This window comes from Oncorhynchus nerka, linkage group LG15, assembly GCF_034236695.1.
Source record: "Oncorhynchus nerka isolate Pitt River linkage group LG15, Oner_Uvic_2.0, whole genome shotgun sequence".
Lineage (NCBI taxonomy): Eukaryota > Metazoa > Chordata > Actinopteri > Salmoniformes > Salmonidae > Oncorhynchus > Oncorhynchus nerka.
The window spans coordinates 63509484-63532248 of NC_088410.1; the positions used below are offsets into that span (position 1 = coordinate 63509484).

General features: G+C 45.2%; 1 protein-coding gene across 4 annotated transcripts in view; it reads left to right on the forward strand.

Moving 5' to 3' along the window:
* Positions 1-22765, forward strand: part of LOC115143100 (low-density lipoprotein receptor-related protein 1-like) — a 181163-nt gene that overhangs the window by 73874 nt on the left and 84524 nt on the right. For all 4 annotated transcript variants that reach the window (XM_029683178.2, XM_029683180.2, XM_029683179.2 and 1 more), the window contains exons 4-8: positions 7069-7188; positions 7427-7555; positions 7743-8003; positions 18098-18260; positions 21953-22175. In XM_029683178.2, the coding sequence (XP_029539038.1) occupies positions 7069-7188; positions 7427-7555; positions 7743-8003; positions 18098-18260; positions 21953-22175 (896 nt within the window). The remainder of the gene's footprint in view (positions 1-7068; positions 7189-7426; positions 7556-7742; positions 8004-18097; positions 18261-21952; positions 22176-22765) is intronic.

Here is a 22765-nt window from a genome sequence, read left to right on the forward strand (position 1 = left end):
CACAACCCCCACCTGTGGACGTCGTGCCCTCATACCACCCTCATGGAGTCCGTTTCTGACCGTTTGAGCAGACACATGCACATTTGTGGCCTGTTGGAGGTCATTTTGCAGGGCTCTGGCAGTGCTCCTCCTTGCACAAAGGCGGAGGTAGCGGTCCTGCTGCTGGGTTGTTGCCCTCCTACGGCCTCCATGTCTCCGAATGTACTGGCCTGTCTCCTGGTAGCGCCCCCATGCTCTGGACACTATGCTGACAGACACAGCAAACCTTCTTGCCACATCTCGCATTGATGTCCCATCCTGGATGACCTGCACTACCTGAGCCACTCGTGTGGGTTGTAGACTCTGTCTCATGCTACCACTAGAATGAAAGCACCGCCAGCATTCAAGTGACCAAAACGTCAGCCAGGAAGCATAGGAACTGAGAAGTGGTCTGTCGTCACCACCTGCAGAATTACTCCTTTATTGGGGGTGTCTTGCTAATTGCTTATAATTTCCACCTGTTATCTATTCCATTTGCACAACAGCATGTGGAATTTATTGTCAATCAGTGTTGCTTCCTAAGTGGACAGTTTGATTTCACAGAAGTGTGATTGACTTGGAGTTACATTGTGTTTGTGTTCCCTTTTATTTTTTTGAGCAGTGTATTTCCCTCTCCCCTCTTCTCTCCCTTTCCCTCTACCTCTTCTCTCTCTTCTCTCTTTCCCCTCCTTTCTCTCTCCTCTCCCCTCTCTGGTGTATAGTGACAGTGTGAATGGGCTGATGTTACCCTTAAACGGTGTGAGTGATAGATATGATCCAGGTCTAATGTGACCGCTGCTGTTTTGTCTCTGCTGCTCTGACTCAGAACACTGGCCCGACATACACAGGTTTCCTCACAGGATGTAGTGGTGACAACTCATGACTCCGTGAGATGACAGAGTTGTGTCATTGTGTGAGCGTGAGACAGCAATATTAAGGCGTGTATGGATGAATGATTCAATGTGTGTGTGTGGTTGCGTGTGTGTTTGAGGTCCGCCTTGGCACAGTCCTGTCCTGCCTATGAGGGATTGATTAGTGCCGGGCTGCAGTGTTTGCCTGTGGATTTCTCTCCCTGGCCAGGCACACAGAAACCCCATTGTGTGTGTGATGGGGTGTGTGGATGCCCGTAGCTAGGGCAAGCTCTCTGTATATCCCTTTACCAACCACTAAACACCCACACACAACACACACACCTCACACAACCTACTCTCCCACTCACTAAAACCACCCCCTCTTTAACATGCACACATACACTCCTACATGCACTGACTTCTCCTCTCTTGGGTGTGAGTACAGTTCACTGGGTTTTGGGAGCATTGATTGCCCATAGGAAGCTGAGAGGTGCACTTTTTCCAAGGCCCAGGGGCCCATTTTTTTATACCCAGGCTTTCCTACTTCCCTATGCCCAGAGGCAAGCCCCCAGCTCTGGGTCTGGTGTGACAGACAATGTCCTATATGGCTAGAGCCTGGGCTACTGATTCCAACATATAAAATTGCTGTTTTGCAGTTTTTAGAGTGATTTATTGTCCATGATGGACAGACATATCTAAGGTAAAGATGATCAACCTAAACTCGGCAAAAAGAAACGTCCTCTCACTGTCAACTGCGTTTATTTTCAGCGAACTCAATATGTGTAAATATTTGTATGAACATAAGATTCAACAACTGAAACATAAACTGAACAAGTTTCACAGAAATTGAATAATATCTCCCTGAACAAAGGGGGGGGGGGTCAAAATCAAAAGTAAGTCAGTCTCTGGTGTGGCCACCAGCTGCATTAAGTACTGCAGTGCATCTCCTCATGGACTTCACCAGATTTGCAATTTCTTGCTGTTCAAGCTCAGTCAGATGATGCTGTGACACACCGCTCCAGACCATGACGGACCCTCCACCTCTATCGATCCTGCTCCAGAGTCCAATTTGTAAGTCGCTCTGGATAAGAGCGTCTGCTAAATTTTACATTTACATTACATTGAAGTCATTTAGCAGACGCTCTTATCCAGAGCGACTTACAAATTGGTGCGTTCACCTTAAGACATCCAGTGGAACAGCCACTTTACAATAGTGCATCTAAATCTTTTAAGGGGGGTGAGAAGGATTACTTTATCCTATCCTAGGTATTCCTGAAAGAGGTGGGGTTTCAGGTGTCTCCGGAAGGTGGTGATTGACTCCGCTGTCCTGGCGTCGTGAGGGAGTTTGTTCCACCATTGGGGGGCCAGAGCAGCGAACAGTTTTGACTGGGCTGAGCGGGAACTGTACTTCCTCAGTGGTAGGGAGGCGAGCAGGCCAGAGGTGGATGAACGCAGTGCCCTTGTTTGGGTGTAGGGCCTGATCAGAGCCTGGAGGTACTGAGGTGCCGTTCCCCTCACAGCTCCGTAGGCAAGCACCATGGTCTTGTAGCGGATGCGAGCTTCAACTGGAAGCCAGTGGAGAGAGCGGAGGAGCGGGGTGACGTGAGAGAACTTGGGAAGGTTGAACACCAGACGGGCTGCGGCGTTCTGGATGAGTTGTAGGGGTTTAATGGCACAGGCAGGGAGCCCAGCCAACAGCGAGTTGCAGTAATCCAGACGGGAGATGACAAGTGCCTGGATTAGGACCTGCGCCGCTTCCTGTGTGAGGCAGGGTCGTTCTCTGCGGATGTTGTAGAGCATGAACCTACAAGAACGGGCCACCGCCTTGATGTTAGTTGAGAACGACAGGGTGTTGTCCAGGATCACGCCAAGGTTCTTAGCGCTCTGGGAGGAGGACACAATGGAGTTGTCAACCGTGATGGCGAGATCATGGAACGGGCAGTCCTTCCCCGGGAGGAAGAGCAGCTCCGTCTTGCCGAGGTTCAGCTTGAGGTGGTGATCCGTCATCCACACTGATATGTCTGCCAGACATGCAGAGATGCGATTCGCCACCTGGTCATCAGAAGGGGGAAAGGAGAAGATTAATTGTGTGTCGTCTGCATAGCAATGATAGGAGAGACCATGTGAGGTTATGACAGAGCCAAGTGACTTGGTGTATAGCGAGAATAGGAGAGGGCCTAGAACAGAGCCCTGGGGACGCCAGTGGTGAGAGCGCGTGGTGAGGAGACAGATTCTCGCCACGCCACCTGGTAGGAGCGACCTGTCAGGTAGGACACAATCCAAGCGTGGGCCGCGCCGGAGATGCCCAACTCGGAGAGGGTGGAGAGGAGGATCTGATGGTTCACAGTATCGAAGGCAGCCGATAGGTCTAGAAGGATGAGAGCAGAGGAGAGAGAGTTAGCTTTAGCAGTGCGGAGGGCCTCCGTGATACAGAGAAGAGCAGTCTCAGTTGAATGACTAGTCTTGAAACCTGACTGATTTGGATCAAGAAGGTCATTCTGAGAGAGATAGCGGGAGAGCTGGCCAAGGACGGCACGTTCAAGAGTTTTGGAGAGAAAAGAAAGAAGGGATACTGGTCTGTAGTTGTTGACATCGGAGGGATCGAGTGTAGGTTTTTTCAGAAGGGGTGCAACTCTCGCTCTCTTGAAGACAGAAGGGACGTAGCCAGCGGTCAGGGATGAGTTGATGAGCGAGGTGAGGTAAGGGAGAAGGTCTCCGGAAATGGTCTGGAGAAGAGAGGAGGGAATAGGGTCAAGCGGGCAGGTTGTTGGGCAGCCGGCCGTCACAAGACGCGAGATTTCATCTGGAGAGAGAGGGGAGAAAGAGGTCAGAGCACAGGGTAGGGCAGTGTGAGCAGAACCAGCGGTGTCGTTTGACTTAGCAAACGAGGATCGGATGTCGTCGACCTTCTTTTCAAAATGGTTGACGAAGTCATCTGCAGAGAGGGAGGAGGGGGGGGGGAGGATTCAGGAGGGAGGAGAAGGTGGCAAAGAGCTTCCTAGGGTTAGAGGCAGATGCTTGGACTTTAGAGTGGTAGAAAGTGGCTTTAGCAGCAGAGACAGAAGAGGAAAATGTAGAGAGGAGGGAGTGATAAATGACTTAAATGTAAATGTACAGGCCTCGGTGTAACGCTCATTCCTTCGACGATAAACGCCAATCCGACCATCACCCCTGGTGAGACAAAACCGCGACTCGTCAGTGAAGAGCACTTTTTGCCAGTCCTGTCTGGTCCAGTGACAGTGGGTTTGTGCCCATAGGTGACATTGTTGCCGGTAATGTCTGAGGACCTGCCTTACAACAGGCCTACAAGCCCTCAGTCCAGCCCCTCTCAACCTATTGCGGACAATCTGAGCACTGATGGAGGGATTGTGCGTTCCTGGTGTAACTCAGGCAGTTGTTACCATCCTGTACCTGTACCGCAGGTGTGATGTTCGGATGTACCAATCCTGTGCAGGTGTTACATGTGGTCTGCCACTGCGAGGACAATCCGCTGTCTGTCCTGTTTCCCTGTAGCGCTGTCTTAGGTGTCTCACAGTACAGACATTGTAATTTATTGCCCTGGCCACATCTGCAGTCCTCATGCATCCTTGCAGCATGCCTAAGGCATGTTTACACAGATGTGCAGGGATGCTGGGAATCTTTCTTTTGGTGTTTTTCAGAGTCAGTAGAAAGGCCTCTTTAGTGTCCTAAATTTTAATTGCCTACCGTCTGTATGCTGTTAGTGTCTTAACGACCGTTCCACTGGTGCATGTTCATTAATTGTTTGTGGTTTATTGAACAAGCATGGGAAGCAGATTTTAAACCCTTTACAAGGAAGATCTGTGAAGTTTATTTGGATTTTTACAAATTATCTTTGGAAGACGGGGTCCTGAAAAAGGGATGTTTCTTTTTTTTTGCTGAGTTTACATGGCAACAAGCCTGAGCTAGGAAAGGAAGATACCGATTTTGTATTTTTATTTATTATGTTCCCCATTTAGCGACAGCTAGTATTACTGAGGTCCGACACATAACGAAAAATACATTTCAGACAAAAGACTTTACAATCGACATTTAAAAACATTAACATTTAGTATGTGTTACACATACATGTCAGTACATACACAACAAGTAGGTCACATGGGGGAGAGGCGTTATGCCGTGAGGTGTTGCTTAATTTGTTTATTTAAACCATGTTTGCTGTTCACTTGCTCAGTATCAGATGGGAGTTCCATGCACTCATGGCTCTGTATAATACTGGACCTGGGGACGGTGAAAAGTCCCCTGGTGTCATGTCTGTGTCAGTGCTGTATGTAAGTTGACTACGTAAAAAATTGGGAATTTCCAAATAAAAAACAATAAGTAATGCATTCAGTCTTACCTCCAACAATAAGCCAGGAGAGACTGGCATGCATAGTATTAATAATCAGTTGCACAACTGAATGCATTCAACCAAAATGTATCTTCCATTTTTAACCGAAGCAGAGAGGTGGCGGGGCTGCCTTAATTGACATCATCAGAGCAGTAGTTGTTGGCGGCTATCTGCCTTGCTCAAGGGCTGAGCGAATTTTCCACCTTGCCAGCTAGGGTTTCGACAAGCAACTTTTTGGTTACTGTCCCAATGCTCTAACTGCTAGGCTACCTGCTGTCCCCAACTAGTCAGTCTTCCAGAGTTGTGAAAACCAAGTAGGCTATTTGGCAGTGTAACGATGTGCACTGAGAGTCGGGAAGCAAGTTCAGGGAGTGAGTGTTTTAATAAATAAATGCAAAACAAGAAACATGAACAACGCACAGACTAAACACTGGAACAGAAACAATAACACCTGGGGAAGGAACCAAGAGGAGTTATTTATACCAGGCTGGTCGTTATACCGAAAACCTTTTTCACCATCGTTACGCGCACCTGCGCATCAGACTCACCTGAACTCCATCACCTCCCTCCATCACCTCCCTGATTACCTTCCATATTACCTTCCATCACAGGGAGGTGATGGAGTTCAGGTGAGTCTGATGCGCAGGTGCGAGTAACGATGGTGAAAGGTCTGCGCCATAACGACCAGCCTGGTCACCTATAGGCTGGAGAGGGAGCACACGTGACAGGCAGCAGACACACTGAGCAATGAAAGTAACCTACTTTCATTGACTGCCCCATTATAACTGATTTATAAATCCATAATAATACATATATTATCACCTAATGTTGTGTTAGATCTTTTTATTTACTTGCAATGTTCACAAGAACTTTTGAACTTCTATTTGCTATTTATGGCCTGTAGGCCTCATTGACCAGAGCTCATACAACTCGTTTTTGAGTAAAAAATTAATGTATGGATTATTTTGACTATAACAAATACTCAGATTAAACATATTGTGGTATTTATCAGACTACTGTATCAAAGTTTAACAAGGACTCTCTTCTCCTCACCAGTGTCATGATCAAAGATATGATCAACATCCTCACGTACAGTATATAGTTTGGTCATTGTGCTGCCACAGAATTAATTGTGAGCAATGCCTCAAAAAAGCTTTATATACCAGAGCTGTGAGAAAAGTTCTATATATTATTGAAACAATGTTGTGATTATAAGTGAGAATGCCAACAGGTGTGGTTCCCGTGGGGGAAAGATTCTATTGGGGGAAGGTTCCCGTGGGAGTTTCCATGGAAGCCAAGAAGGGGAGTGAGGTTGGGGTGGGGTGTGTGTCCTTCTGATGAATGGGCATGTGCCTGAACTCAATTTTATTCACTAATTGTAGTCTCACCCATTCATTTCTAATGTCTGGTCATTTTTGACTGGGAACACCACAGGTGTATAAAAGTTAAATAAACCACACAAAATTGTATGAAAATCATCCAAATGTATTTTGTGTGTTCAGATGCCCTGTGTGGACAAAGTCATGGATCCTTATGACAATCAGATTAAATTAACTACATTTTTCAGAGCGAGAACTTGTAAATTGGTCCAATTCGACCGGAACACAGCAAGAGGCTTAAAGTAATATCCTTTTAATTACAGAATATTTATGAATTCCCCTTTTCTCTGTCATGCCAATACCCTCTTCCTGTGTCCTGCTCCCTTCCCCACCGCTCCTCCACTCTCATCTACCCTCTACCCTCCTCCAGCCCATCCATTGTTCCTACAGACATTGCCTCTCAATTGCTCCTCAAAGTGACTCTAACGTATCCTTTCCTATCTCTTCTCCCTCTCTCCCGGTCTCTCTACAGAATTCGCCGCCAACTGCACTCTGTCGAGTTGCCAGGACAACTGTTCGGTGACTCCGTCGGGCACTGCGTGTTACTGTAAGAGTGGATATGAAATAGGGCTGGACGGCAAAACATGTAAAGGTGAGTTCCACCAACCGGAAAACCTTTAGCCTTCTAGACACTGTGACAGCCTACAGCCTGCTATTGGCTTTATAAACAGTAGGCCTGGCCTATACCAGGTTTAACCTAATTGTAAAAGTCTAGTGGGCAATTATTCCTGGTCAAAGTACCATGAAAAAGAGATGGAGGATTTTTGTGCACTAACTATAGCTAACCAGTGATTGTCCCATGTGTAACATCTACTGTGTGGTGTGGCCAGATTTTGACGAGTGCAGTGTGTACGGGACCTGTAGCCAGTCCTGTACCAACACAGAGGGCTCGTACACCTGCAGCTGTGTGGAGGGCTACCTGCCTCAGCCCGACAACCGCTCCTGCAAGGCCAAAAATGGTAGGTATTAACCACCTGTCACTGCTACCACCACTCATCTCTTCTTTTTTTCTCCCTCTCAACGGTCCCCTCAATGCTTTCCAGGGGGCTTTCAATCTAGTGTAAATATACTGTGCAGAGTTCTTATGAGCTGTTGACCACTTTGTTGATCGCCTACCTTTACACACCACTCCCACTCCTCTCCTAGTACCAGTAGAAAGGAACTCTGTGCTGCTGATCGCCAACAGTCAGAACATCCAGGCCACGTCTCTGAGCGGCACCACGATCAGCCTGCTGTCCACCACCACCAAGCAGACCACCGCCATGGACTTCCTCTACGCCCAGGAACAGGTCTGCTGGATCCACGTTGGCGATTCGTCGGCCTCCACCCACCTCAAGTGTGCCAAGATCCCCAACCTCAAGAGCTTCGCTGACGAGAGGGTCATCAACATCTCCCTCAGCCTGCACCGTGAGTACTATAGTACAATATAATACTACACAATACATCATCTCCCTCAGCCTGCACCGTGAGTACTATAGTACAATATAATACTACACAATACATAATCTCCTTCAGACTGCACCGTGAGTACTATAGTACAATATAATACTACACAATACATAATCTCCTTCAGACTGCACCGTGAGTACTATAGTACAATATTATACTACACAATACATCATCTCCATCAGCCTGCACCGTGAGTACTATAGTTCAATATAAGACAACACAATACATCAACATCTCCCTCAGACTGCACCGTGAGTACTATAGTACAATATAATACAATACATCATCTCCCCCAGCCTGCACCGTGAGTACTATAGTACAATATAATACAATACATCACTCCTTCAGCCTGCACCGTGAGTACTATAGTATAATACAATACATCACTCCCTCAGCCTGCACCGTGAGTACTATAGTACAATATAATACTACACTATACATCACTCCCTCAGCCTGCACCGTGAGTACTATAGTACAAGATAATACAATACATCACTCCCTCAGCCTGCACCGTGGGTACTATAGTACAATATAATACTACACTATACATCACTCCCTCAGCCTGTACCGTGAGTACTATAGTACAATATAATACAATACATCACTCCTTCAGCCTGCACCGTGAGTACTATTGTACAATATAATACAATACATCATCTCCCTCAGCCTGCACCGTGAGTACTATAGTACAATATAATACTACACTATACATCACTCCCTCAGCCTGCACCGTGAGTACTATAGTACAATATAATACTATACAATAAATCATCTCCCTCAGCCTGCACCGTGAGTGCTATAGTATAATACAATACATCATCTCCCTCAGCCTGCACCATGAGTACTATAGTATAATATAATACTACACTATACATCACTCCCTCAGCCTGTACCGTGAGTACATTGTCAAATAGTACGCCATACACTATGAAAGGTCACACCTTATTTTGGATAGTATGGCCATCTATATGGGACTATCAACAAACTATCTGTTATTTAGGGTTAGGTTTAGTATAGGTTTCCCGAGTGGTGTAGAGGTCCTGGTTGTGATCCCGGGCTGTATCACAACCGGCCGTGATTGGGAGTCCCATAGGGCGGCGCACAATTGGCCCAGCGTCGTCCGGGTTTGGCCGGGGTAGGCTGTCATTGTAAGTAAGAATTTGTTCATAACTGACTTGCCTAGTTAAATAAAAACATGTACGACAATAAAGGTTAAGGTTGTTGACAGTTATTGAACATCTACTGAAAATCTACATGGGACTATCCAATTAGTGTTACCCTATATAATAGTACCCTACAATATCAACATCTGCCTCACTATAGTATAGTACAATACAGTATAATACACATCACTTTGCCTGCACTGAGTGCACTGTAGGAGAGTATGGTACAGTAAAATACAGTATAATATTACTCCGTAACTATACAATACTTTTTAGTACACTACATTGTATCATACCACACTGCTCAAGGTGAGTAACAGTCTGATAATACACCAACAGCTACACCCTGAAGTACATTAACATCTACACTGTGAGAACAGCAAACAGTTAGTACAATAGAGTACCACCCTCTGTTACAGCATGAATAGTTGAGTGGAGTACACTGTTACAACACAGCAGGCACATTACATCATAGCATCAACATCTCCCTCTGTTTGTCTACCACCAACTCCAGTTGAATATGACACATACTGTGGCAGTTCTACACGTAGAGGAAGTGTGTGTGTGTGTGTGTGTGCCTGCATTTTGTGCGTGTTGGTGTGTTAACACTGTAGCCGGAGTTGTGTAACGGCCAGTTTGGAAAAATTCCGATGCAATTTCTCTTCCAGTAAAAAAAAAAGTAAGAGGAAAAACAGAGCCTGTGGATCTAAGGAAAAACATGTGTGTATGAGCGTGTGTTTAGCTTATAGGTCCACCCCTTCTCTCTCCCAGTCTCTCCTCCCTGTCCCATCTCCCCTCCCTCCACTCCCATCTTGCCTCCCTACCTCCCCCAGTTTACTGCACACTCATGGCCTGGTTTTAGAGGAGACTTTCCACTATGAAACAGAGCAAAAACAGCACCACATCCAGTACTGGTACATACCTGTTTATTACATGTCTCCCTTGTGGACCACACTTGACAACATTACAGTTTTTAATGAGTATGATTAATTTACACACATTTCATATGTTCATAGTAGAAACTTATCAGCTCTTCACACACACACACACACACACACACACAGTGGTGGCCATAGCTGGTGTTCAGTGTGTCAGAACAGAGGCAGAGGGGGGTAAAACAAGTAGACAGCTTTAATGCATCAACCTACAGACTAACCACACACACACTCTCTCTACTGCGTGAGTTTAGAGATACTTCACCCCTGACCCTCAAACCACTATCCCGCCCCTTTCCCTCCCCCCTCTCTCATCTCACCCCTTTCCTGTCTAATTGAGCAGTAGAGCCCTTCGGCTCGCCTTGCTGTGTATGTGTGCTGATTCTGAACCAAAGGAATGTGCAGGAAATTCCAACAGCTTCAGCTAGATTCTCCCCCTTTCTCTGCCTCACACACACACACACCACGGACACATAGGCACACATGGACACACAAATGATAGAGGCGCGCACACACATGGATACACATGTCTATCACACAGACACACACACTCATGAAGCCACACACACACACACAAGCAACAAAGACACACACACGGCTGCTCCAGTGTGCTGTGTTGTGAAGTGCTGCCTGCCCTTGTCAGAGTGGAGCGACAGGACCGGGGCTGTATTGCCGTGGCGAGGAAACAATAAATTGGCATTCCACTTCCTGCCACCACGTCACCTACTTCCTGTTTCCAGAGTTATGTGTGTGTGTGTGTGTGTGTAAGTAAAATGAAACAAATATAGCTCTTCTAAAACTGCCACAATTCTTTGAAGGATATGTTGTCTGTCCCCCTTATTGCTGTTATTTTCACAGAAACCCTTAGAATAGAAGCTACGACCTTTAGCTAGTTATTCATCCACTATGGATGTTGCATATTTTGTTTCTTTCTGTAATATGTTAATCGTTTGTTTTATTTTCCTATCGGTTTATCAGATTGGAACCTTGACTGTGCACTAGAGATGTTGTTGGTAATATGACACTGTCTGAGTAGTGTTTGTCAACATTCCAGTGCTAGCTAGCCTAGCCCTCAGAGACTAGGCTAGGGAGAGTTGATAGTTTGCTGAGGCTCTTGGCGTGTGAGTGTGACAGCGAATGAACGGGCCTCGCTCGCTGAGTCGACGCGGCCGGGTCGAGCAGGCAGCCAATGGCAGTGGTCGTCACATAGGACATGAAGGGTTTGCGGTCGCAGTGATTCATGACCTCGGCATGCCACAGATGAGCGGTCCAGATGTGCTCTTCCTGCTCACTCTTTTCTCTCTCTCTCTCTCTCTCTCTCTCTCTCTCTCTCTCTCTCTCTCTCTCATGCTCTGTTTTGTTCCTCACTTTCTCTGTCTGTGTATATATATCTATCTTACCTACCTCCAATACTTACCAAAGTTGACTGGGGCAGCTCTAGCAGAGCAGAAATTTGACGAACAGACTTGTTGGAAAGGTGGCATCCTATGACGATGCCACGTTGAAAGTCACTGAGCTCTTTCGTAAGGCCCTTCTCCAACCATTGTTTGTCTATGGAGATTGCATGGCGGTGTACTCAATTTTCTACAACTGTCAGCAACGGGTATAGATGAAATAGCCGTATCCACTCATTTGAAGCGGTGTCCGCAGTACTTGTGTATAATTGTACGTGGTCCGCTGCAACTTTTTTTCACAATACAACAAACAGGCTCCTTCTGTTCAGAACAACACAGAATGTCATCTTGTAGCTGTACATCAAACATAGTGATCATGAATGTTAACACTGTAAATGAGTTTTATGATATGGAAATGTGAAGTGAACGTTTGGACTCACAGGTGTTTGGCTTGTATGACATCAAAGCGGTATTTTATTATAATCCTCAACGTCTCATCTTTCAAAAATACTTAAGAGTCCTCTTAATTTACAGCAAGTCCCTCACTCAGACAAAACATTTTCAAAAGTTGCCCAATTAGCAGGAGGGATTGGGTCAACTTTTTGTTGCAAGCGGTGCGCAAGTTCAAAACGTTTGTCAGTCAAAACCCGTGAAGCGCAGAGTCAGAGCTCTGACGTCGTGTGTGTGTGTATAGCATGTCACTGTACAACCACTGCCTTCAGTTTAGGCACTTATCAGTGTCCAAATCAGCCATTTTCAACCCGTTTACCGGTACGAGTGTAAAGGGCTACGTCGTTAACCCAAAATGTGAATAATCCACTGTTATTAACAACGTTTTATAAGCACGGAATAATCCCTTTTAAAAACAATCACACTTGCCTAACACTTTAGCCGAACAGACTGGTGATGGGTGGATTGTGGATGTGGGAATGTGCTTCCGCGTAAAGGAGCTAATTGGTCAAAGGCAGGCGCGTGCCTGGCAAAGCATTCTTTGCTCTAACACCCTACCAATCAGTGACCTGACCTCACTAAAGTACATCGCCAGGGAGGGAAGCTCCTCACAGACAGCCACACAGGGCCAGGGCAGGCCCCAGATTAGCCACTAACTAACACTGTGCCTGCCTACACAGCCATCAATGCACTGCCACCCCTACTGGGTGTTACAGTACTGGGAAGTCCTCATTAAAAGATAAAAATAAACAATGTCTAGGTTACTGGGACAGAGGCTGGGCGGAAATGAGTAGGTTTAATGATTATCTTTAACAAGGGTATTTGAGTTAAGACAAGCATGTCTAGCTGTACACTAGCTTTAGTTGGGGGGGGGGGTTAAAAGATTAGGGCTGTGTAGCAGTCTCCTCTTGACTGGAGGCCCCAATGTCTGAGCCATGTCTAGCTATGTAAAATGGCTGTTTGTGAAAACCCAAATATCTGTATTTTAGTACATCGTATTGGATTAATTGTGTGTGTGTGTGTGTGTGTGTGTGTGTGTGTACAGTCACCTATCCTAAGTACTGTAGGATGGAGCTGGCACTACGTAATAAACCTATCATAGGTAGGTTTACTCCAACTCTGTCAGCTAGCCTTATGTTAATGGTTGAATTGATTCTAAGGCCAGTTTGATTAGCTTGAGTGTTTTAAGGATTCCTTGGTAAAGCAGCAGTCGGGGTTATGGTGAAGTAATGGGGAAGGGGGTTATGGTGAAGTAATGGGGAAGGGGGTTATGGTGAAGTAATGGGGAAGGGGGTTATGGTGAAGTAATGGGAAAGGGGCTTATGGGAAAATGGGGGGCTTATGGGAAGGGGCTGATGGGAAAGGGGCTGATGGGAGGGGCTGATGGGGGGCTGATGGGAATGGGGGGCTGATGGGAAGGGGGCTGATGGGAAAGGGGGTTTTGGTAACGTAATGGGGAAGGGGGTGATCAGGGCCTAATTAGCTGCTCTCTGCCACCGCTCCACATTCAACAAGATGTTCTTTATACGCACATATACCCCCGTCCCCCACCCCGTCCCATCTAATCACCCCTTAAACTATTTTGAAATGATTGGCATTGCTGTCTTTTTTTCTCCTCCTTTTTTTCTCTCCCTCTTCTTCAGTTATTCTTGTCCCTCTTACTGTGCGTGTCCCTGGCTGGTCTTAACCAGTACCAAGTTTAGGAGTAGCGTGTTCTTTTCTCTCCCTCTTCTTCAGTTCTTCTTGTCCCTCTTACTGTGCGTGCCCCTGGCTGGTCTTAACCAGTACCACGTTTAGGAGTAGCGTGTTCTTTTCTCTCCCTCCTCTTCTTCAGTTCTTCTTGTCCCTCTTACTGTGCGTGTCCCTGGCTGGTCTTAACCAGTACCAAGTTTAGGAGTAACCAGTACCACGTGTTGTTTTCTCTCCCTCTTCTTCAGTTCTTCTTGTCCCTCTTACTGTGCGTGTCCCTGGCTGGTCTTAACCAGTACCACGTTTAGGAGTAGCGTGTTCTTCTCTCCCTCCTCTTCTTCAGTTCTTCTTGTCCCTCTTACTGTGCGTGTCCCTGGCTGGTCTTAACCAGTACCACGTTTAGGAGTAGCGTGTTCTTTTCTCTCCCTCTTCTTCAGTTCTTCTTGTCCCTCTTACTGTGCGTGCCCCTGGCTGGTCTTAACCAGTACCACGTTTAGGAGTAGCGTGTTCTTCTCTCCCTCTTCTTCAGTTCTTCTTGTCCCTCTTACTGTGCGTGTCCCTGGCTGGTCTTAACCAGTACCACGTTTAGGAGTAGCGTGTTCTTCTCTCCCTCCTCTTCTTCAGTTCTTCTTGTCCCTCTTACTGTGCGTGCACCTGGCTGGTCTTAACCAGTACCACGTTTAGGAGTAGCGTGTTCTTTTCTCCCTTCTCCTTTTGGCCCGCTTTTTCTTTTGTGCGAGTTTCCCTTATCATGTGATGCGTTCTCCAGATGGTGTTTAAGACTGGAGCATTTTGAATGTAGGAGATTGGCTTTGGGGATAGGATGGTGGATGTGAGGAGGGAGGGGGAGAAAGTTAGATGCACAAATATCATACCGCCCCAAAAATGCTAACTTCCCCTGTTATTGTAATGGTAAGAGGTTAGCATGTCTTGGGGGTGTGAGATTTGTAACTTTCTCACTCATCATTAATCACGATTCATTCAGGACTATCTGTGGTAGCATCCACATGAATGTAGAAGTGTTTAGAAACATATTATATTCTTATTTAGAAAAAAGTGACTCCAAAATACATTTTACCATTTCATTTCTATTGAGCACAAAATCATCTGAAACACAACCAAAACAAACAGAAAATGCATCCAAGTTTGTAGAGTCACAAGCTTGATGTAATCATAGCTTGCTAGGAATTTGGGACCAAATACTAAACTTTTGACTCCTTTTAATACACATATAAGTGAATTTGTCCCAATACTTATGCTCCTCTAAAATGGGGGAATATACACCGAAAAAATTCTAAACTGTTCAACCGATATGGATAATAATACCCTCGGATTAAAGCGGACAGTCTGCACTTTAACCTCATACTCACTGTATCATTTCAAATCCAAAGTGCCAAAACAGAAACAAATTGTCACTGTCCCAAATACTTTTGGAGCTCACTGTAGATGTGGCTCTGATTAGTCCAATAGCAAGTGCAGGTTAGAAATACGCCCTCACAAATTCCCTGTATATAAATCTAGTCCTCTCTCTCTGAGGTGCAGAGGGCTGAGCAGAGTAAACAACCTATTTGGAGGAGAGAAAAAAAGGAAAAAGGCACTGTGGTCTGTTTTTTCAATTATGTTGTGTTGTTTTTATAGTGCAATTTTGGTCAGACAGAAGTGCAGTAAATGAATGCAGACTGTTTTTCGTCTCTTCTAGGGAAGGAAACACCGGACGGGGAGGGATGGGGTGATGATGCATGGAGGAAGAAGAGAGAAGTGGGAGGGAGCAAGGGAGGGAGGGAGCGAGGGAGGTGGAAAAACGTATTTGGCTTCCCGGTCAGAGTTTCTGTTTATCAGTTCCAATGATGGCCAATGGACTTCTTCTACTCTTTTGTTTTTAGCTGTTGAGCACACTGTTAGGGTGTTTTTCAACCCTCCTCCACCACACTCCATTCTTCCTCCACTCCTCCTCTTCCTCTTTTCTCTTTTGTTTTAGCCATGGCTTAATCAACGTAGTTTGGCCTGGCGGCCAGCTGGGAGTGTTTAAGCGTGGTTCCATTGGGAGTGTTTAAGCGTGGTTCCATTGGGAGTGTTTAAGCGTGGTTCCATGTTAAAATAAAAAGCACCATGGGGAATATGACCCCTGATTCCCGTAAACCTCCTTCTCTCCTCTCCTCTCCTCTCCTACTGGCACAATAGTATTTTACATTTTTTTTAAAATCTCCTCTAAGCCAGCTGCTGCTGCATAATACATTTTCCTAATGGAAACCATAAAATCTCTCCATCTCCCCCTTTGTCAATTAAAAATATATATTTTTCTTAAGTGCATAAATGTCATCCATTTTGCCTGCCCTCTCCATTCAATCACATTGAAGTGTGTGTGTGTGAGTGAAACAATGAAACCTCCTTTTGAATTCCATTTAGATTTATTGGCCATGAGCTGGTAAGCTTTCACTAGACATACTGTTATTGCCCTCTTAGACCATGGAATTTGCCTCATCATCCTACTCTTTCCTCTTTTAGAGAAAAGAATCCCCTTGACCCTCCTAAATCAACACAGCGCCACCAGACGTGTGTGTGTGTGAGAGAGAGAGAGAATGAAAGAGTGTTTTGTAGGTTGAGTTTTGGGGTATCTGCTCAATAAAATGCACCTTGTGGGATGCCCCCTGCCTCAGAGAGAGCGCGAGAGAGACACACACACACACACACACACCCACACACTTTAAACCCAGTTATAATATTACAATTTTAGGGGACTGTATCACTTTGTTCCCCAGTGTCTCATCTCTCCTTTTCCTTCAACTCTGACAATGGGGCTCTTTCTGTAAGTCTGGCAAACACTCAGTCTATGGTTGCTGTGGGAGGGAGTGTGTGTGTGTGTGTGTGTGTGTGTGTGTGTGTGTGTGTGTGTGTGTGTGTTGCTCTTTCTCTCTCCTCTGCCCTCTGTATGTGCTGTATTCGACATTGAAGGGAAAATGCCCTACTCCACCCAAACAAGTCTCAGTGGGGTGGGGCATAACATGTGTGTGTGTGTGTCAGACTTTGGTTGAAACACTGAGGATTTGCTTTAGTCTGGACAGTGCCAGGTGGACGGGGTTTGCACTTCTTTCTATTCATATTATTGTAACAGACAAGCTCAATGTAGCACGTATAGTAGTATCTGAGATCAGGTCTGGCCTGTGTGTTTGTCCAGGTCTTTGAAGTTCTTGGAAGGGTGGGGCTGAGTCTATCCTCAGGCCATGGGAAAATCTGCCAGTCTTAATGGGAGATTACACAGTACCATTTCTACCACTCTAACAACTACATTCTCACTCTCCTCTCCCAGCTGGAACAACCATATTAAGAAGGACCATAACACAACCACTGGATAACTAACTAATATCGAACGCAGCCACAGTGAAGCAGGGGGTATATAATGGGTTTAATAGTACTGGAGTGCCGGGATAGAAGTTGCCCCGTAACCACAGATCTAGGATCAGATATTCCAATCCTAAGCCAAACCATCAGCAGGTTTTTAGAAAGAATCGGACCCTGTATCAGTGGTTCGGGGCAACTTCTGCATACTGTTGGTGGACTTGGGAAGAAGGAGAGTAAGAGAGAGTGAGTCTGTCTGTGAATGACAGGAACATTGCTTAGAGGAAGCCTAATTTGCCAATGTCACGGTCATCTCTTTTGACATTCAGGGAAATTGCAAAGAATAACCCGAATTACAGAGGCTGCCAGGCTTTCTAGGCAACCGACCTGCGTGAGTCTGTGTGTGTGTGCGTGCGCCTGAATGCTTATGTGTGTGTTGCTGTGTGTCATTCTCTAAGCGAGTGTCAAGGCTTTCCGCCACGCTGCATGTTATATTATAGCTTAATATGTATCCCTCTTCCATCACCACTCTGCTGCACATGCAGTATGTAGAGGACACACACACACACACACACACACACACACAATACGGTGCCAGGTTAATGTGCTGTAGATTTAGAAACATCAGCAATGAGTGCATAATGGAATGTTTACATAGCTAGCAGTGAGACGGAGACAGACAGAAAGCCAGGCATAGCAGGACAGTTAGTCCCAGTGACTATAACCATTTCTATCAAGTCATGATGGAGCTCCCTACCATTACCTCAATGTCTCACTCCACCATTTCCTTTACCACAGTACTAAACCGTACGGTACATTAGATCATACAGCGTGCAGGTGCCCACATAGACCGAGCCTGAGAGAGCGAACCGGTCAATGAAGATGTATCAGTCGACATGTAAAGTATTTTCTTTGTTTCTAATCTGTCTCCTCTATTCCGTCTATTTTTATTTTCTCCCTCCCTTTTCCTTTCTCTCTCTTGCCCCCCTTCCTCTTCTCTCTCTGTATCTCCCCTACTCCCTCCCTCTTTCCATTCATCTCTCTCTCTCTCTATTTCATTCTCTCTTTCTCTCTCTGCTGTCCAGATGTGGAGCAGATGGCTATTGACTGGCTGACAGGAAACTTCTACTTTGTGGATGACGTGGACGACCGGATCTTTGTGTGTGACAAGGACGGTCAAACGTGTGTCACCCTGCTGGACCAGGAGCTGTACAACCCCAAGGGCATCGCTCTGGACCCCACTATGGGGTGAGGACACACGCACAGTCACACACATTCACACACACACACACACACAGGCTGCACGCACGCACACACACACGCACGCACGCCCCCAGACTGCTTATGCGTCTGTGTTTTGTCTTTTATGTTATGTATCTTATACCAATCCATCACCACTAGAGGTCGACCGATTTAATCGGAATGGCCGATTTAATTAGGACTGATTTTCAAGTTTTCTTAACAATCGGAAATTTTTACACCTTTATTTAACTAGGCAAGTCAGTTAAGAACACATTCTTATTTTCAATGATGGCCTAGGAACAGTGTGTTAACTTCCTTGTTCTGGGGCAGAATGACAGATTTATACCTTGTCAGCTCCGGGATTCAATCTTGCAACCTTACAGTTAACTAACGTTAGTCCAACGCTCTAACCACCTGCCTGTCATTGCACTCCACGAGAAGCCTACCTGTTACACGATTGCAGTAAGAAGCCAAGGTAAGTTGCTAGCTAGCATTAAACGTATCTTATGAAAGCAATCAATCAATCATAATCACTAGTTAACTACACATGGTTGATATTACTAGTTTATCTAGCGTGTCCTGCGTTGCATATAATCGATGCAGTGCGCATTCACGGAAAAAGGACTGTCATCGCTCCAACGTGTACCTAATCACAATCATCAATGCCTTTCTTAAAATCAATACACAGAAGTATATATTTTTAAACCTGCATATTTAGCTTAAAGAAATCCAGGTTAGCAGGCAATATTAACCAGGTGAAATTGTCACTTTTCTTGCGTTCATTGCATGCAGAGTCAGGGTATATGAGATAATAATAAACGTTTTGTTTTTCGAAATTATAGTTTCCGGATTCGACCATATTAATGACCAAAGGCTCATATTTCTGTATTGTTATAATTAAGTCTATGATTTGATAGAGCAGTCTGACTGAGCGATGGTAGGCAGCAGCAGGCTTGTAAGCATTCATTCAAACAGCACTTTCGTGCGTTTTTCCAGCAGCTCTTCGCTCTGCTTCAAGCATTGCGCTGTTTATGACTTCAAGCTTATCAACTCCCAAGATTAGGCTGGTGTAACCGATGTGAAATGGCTAGCTAGTTAGCGGGGTGCGCACTAATAGCATTTCAAACGTCACTCGCTCTGAGACTTGGAGTAGTTGTTCCCCTTGCTCTGCAATGCTAACGCTGCTTCTATGGCTGTTGTCAATGTGTTCCTGGTTCAAGGGACGGAAGCTATACTGTTACACTGGCAATACTAAAGTGCCTATAAGAACATCCAATAGTCAAAGGTATATGGAATACAAATGGTATAGAGAGAAATAGTCCTATAAATACTATAATAACTACAACCTAAAACCTTCGAAAATTGACGTCTCATGTTAAAAGGAACCACCAGCTTTCAAGTGTTCTCATGTTCTGAGCAAAGAACTGAAACGTTAGCTTTCTTACATGGAACATATTGCACTTTTACTTTCTTCTCCAGCACTTTGTTTTTGCATTATTTAAACCAAATTGAACACGTTCCATTATTTATTTGAGGCTAAATTGATTTTATTGATGTATTTTATTAAGTTAAAATAAGTGTTAATTTAGTATAAAAAAAATCATCCTTATTAATCGGTATCGGCTTTTTTTGGTCCTCCAATAATTGGTATCGGCGTTGAAAAATCATAATCGTTCGACCTCTAATTACCACACATGAAGTTCCCTTTAAGGAAAAGGTCATTTGAATTGAATAGATGTACACACCTGCAAAATCATTTTACATATACACACATTCACACTCATCATCTAACCCTATTCAATGCCCCCATTTGTTGGTCAAGGTTGGATGGGCATGTCTTTGCATGTACGCAGTGAGACAGCGAATTTCACACTGCAGTCTGTCTGTCCTCCCTCCTTTATCCCATGGGAACAGACCAATGTCCCAGAGCACGTGTGCTTTAACACACCATAACAGTCCCATGAGAGGCCCAGTATTTGGGCCACCGTAGTCTGTCATTGTTACACAACCCAAAACAATGGGCTGGGGTTGAGGGGTGGGTGAAGGGGTTTCAGTTTTCCGAAACACTTGGAAGTGTTCCATTCCCCTCTCTGACTGGAAGTTTTGGGGGAGCAGTAATTTAGTGCAGATGTTTCATTTGTGTTGTTCATCCCTGATCCCCTGAGCGCTCCCAAATCCTGCCTTTTCACTGTTTTTCTATAGTCATGTTTTTATTTCAGCCCTGCTGTTTATGACGGGTCTCGAACTCAATTCCAAAAGGGTGTGTGTGTGTGTGCGCGCATGTGCAAGTATTTGTTTTTCATTCCAACCAATTCCCAGTGCTATAATTGTCTGTGCAGTAATATACTCTGGTACATTTACTTCCCCTGCCTGATGTTGTCCAGCTGCTATAAGAGGATGAGAGTAATATTCTTGGCTGTAATTTAGAGATTATATAATATTTGTGTGTGTGTGTGACTGATTTGCCTTTAAATTGTTTAACTTGGGTCAAATGTTTCGGGTAGCCTTCCACAAGCTTTAAAATAACAATCTATCAGAAATACGGTGTAGACGTTGTTGTAAATGACTATTGTAGCTGGAAACGGCAATTTTAAGAAAAAATTGAATATCTACATAGGTGTACAGAGGCCCATTATTAGCAACCATCACTCCTGTGTTCCAATGGCACGTTGTTCGCTAATCCAAGTTTATCATTTTAAAAGGCTAATTGATCATGAGAAACCCCTTTTGCAATTATGTTAGCATAGCTGAATACTATTGTTCTCATTAAAGAAGCAATAAAACTGGCCGCCTTTGGACTAGTTGAGTATCTGGAGCATTAGCATTTGTGGGTTCGATTACAGGCTCAAAATGGCCAGAAACAAAGAACTTCTGAAACTCGTCAGTCTATTCTTGTTCTGAGAAATGAAGGCTATTCCATGCGAGAAATTGGCATGAAACTGAAGATCTCGTACAACGCTGTGTACTAGTCTCAACTTAAACAGTGAAGAGGCAACTCCGGGATGCTGGCCTTCTAGGCAGAGTTCCTCTGTCCAGTGTCTGTTCTTTTGCCCATCTTAATAATTTATTTTTATTGGCCAGTCTGAGATATGGCTTTTACTTTGCAACTCTGCCTAGAAGGCCAGCATCCCGGAGTCGCCTCTTCGCTGTTGACAATGAGACTGGTCTTTTGTGGGTACTATTTAATGAAGCTGCCAGTTGAGGACTTGAGGTGTCTGTTTCTCAAACTAGACACTCTAATGTACTTGTCCTCTTGCTCAGTTGTGCACCGGGGCCTTTCCGAGAGCATGTCCAAGACAGTTTCCTCCTGTTTAGGAACCAGTGAGAGGCACAGTAAACAAGCTTTTTAAGGAGAAAGACATAATAGAATATCAAATGTTCTAGTTAGGCCCAGGAGGTCTCCCTAGGTTGTTGTTGGATAAACTGTTATCACACTCAAATAGTCCTCCATATATAACCTAATGAAGGTAATAAGGGGTATTCAACTACAGAGCCAAGTTTCCCCTACATTTATCAATTCACCAATCAATCACTGTCAAGCAGCTGTCTCTCCTCTCCCACAGCTCTTCCCTAGGTTGTTGCTGGAAATTAAAACATCCTCATGCTCAGTTAACTTACCTGCTACAATATGTTTGGAATAAAATCGAATCTAGAATTCTTGTCTATAATCATCTCCCTCCCCTGTTCTTCTTCCACAGTAAAGTGTTCTTCACAGACTACGGGCAGATCCCCAAGGTGGAACGTTGTGACATGGATGGTCAGAACCGGACTAAGCTGGTGGACAGTAAGATTGTGTTCCCCCACGGTATCACCCTGGACCTGGTCAGCAGGCTGGTCTACTGGGCCGATGCATACCTGGACTACATAGAGGTGGTGGACTACGAAGGAAAGAACAGACACACCATCATACAGGGCCTGCTGGTGAGGACATGCATACGAGCACACGCGCACACAAGGACATCGAGGGCCAGCACAGACACACTATCATTCAGGGCCTGCTTGTGAGCTCCTCAACCTGAGACTGTCTGGAAGCTAGCATACTTCAGAGTTCTGGAAGGGATCAGTTAAGTGGGTTTAACATTGTGTAATGTTGCAGATTGTTAACGTTGTGTAGAGCAGATCTTTATGTAGCGTAAGGAGCTGTGAACTTTACATTCATAGTTTTCCAAGCAGTTCAATCTTAAATGGAAATACTTGGCACTAAATCCAAGTGCCCCCCTTTTTGTGTGTAAATCTATGTAGAGATTCCCTTGTTTTTCTCTCCTGTGAGGATCCTTTCTCCCCTGCGGTTGTAGTAGTTTGTAGACCGGTGAGCTATGGCCAGAGAGCAGGGGGTGGACAGTAGCCTTTTCATTAGAGTGCTGATTAGTAGGAGGTAAGGCTGAGCTCTGGACGGTGCCGCGGCAGGCGTGGCCAAGCGCCTTTTAAACCTGTTAGCAGGGCTTTTATCGCTAGCTGTCTCTGTCTGCACAAGTAATAGCCCTCATTTACTCACTGGGCCTGGGGGCAGA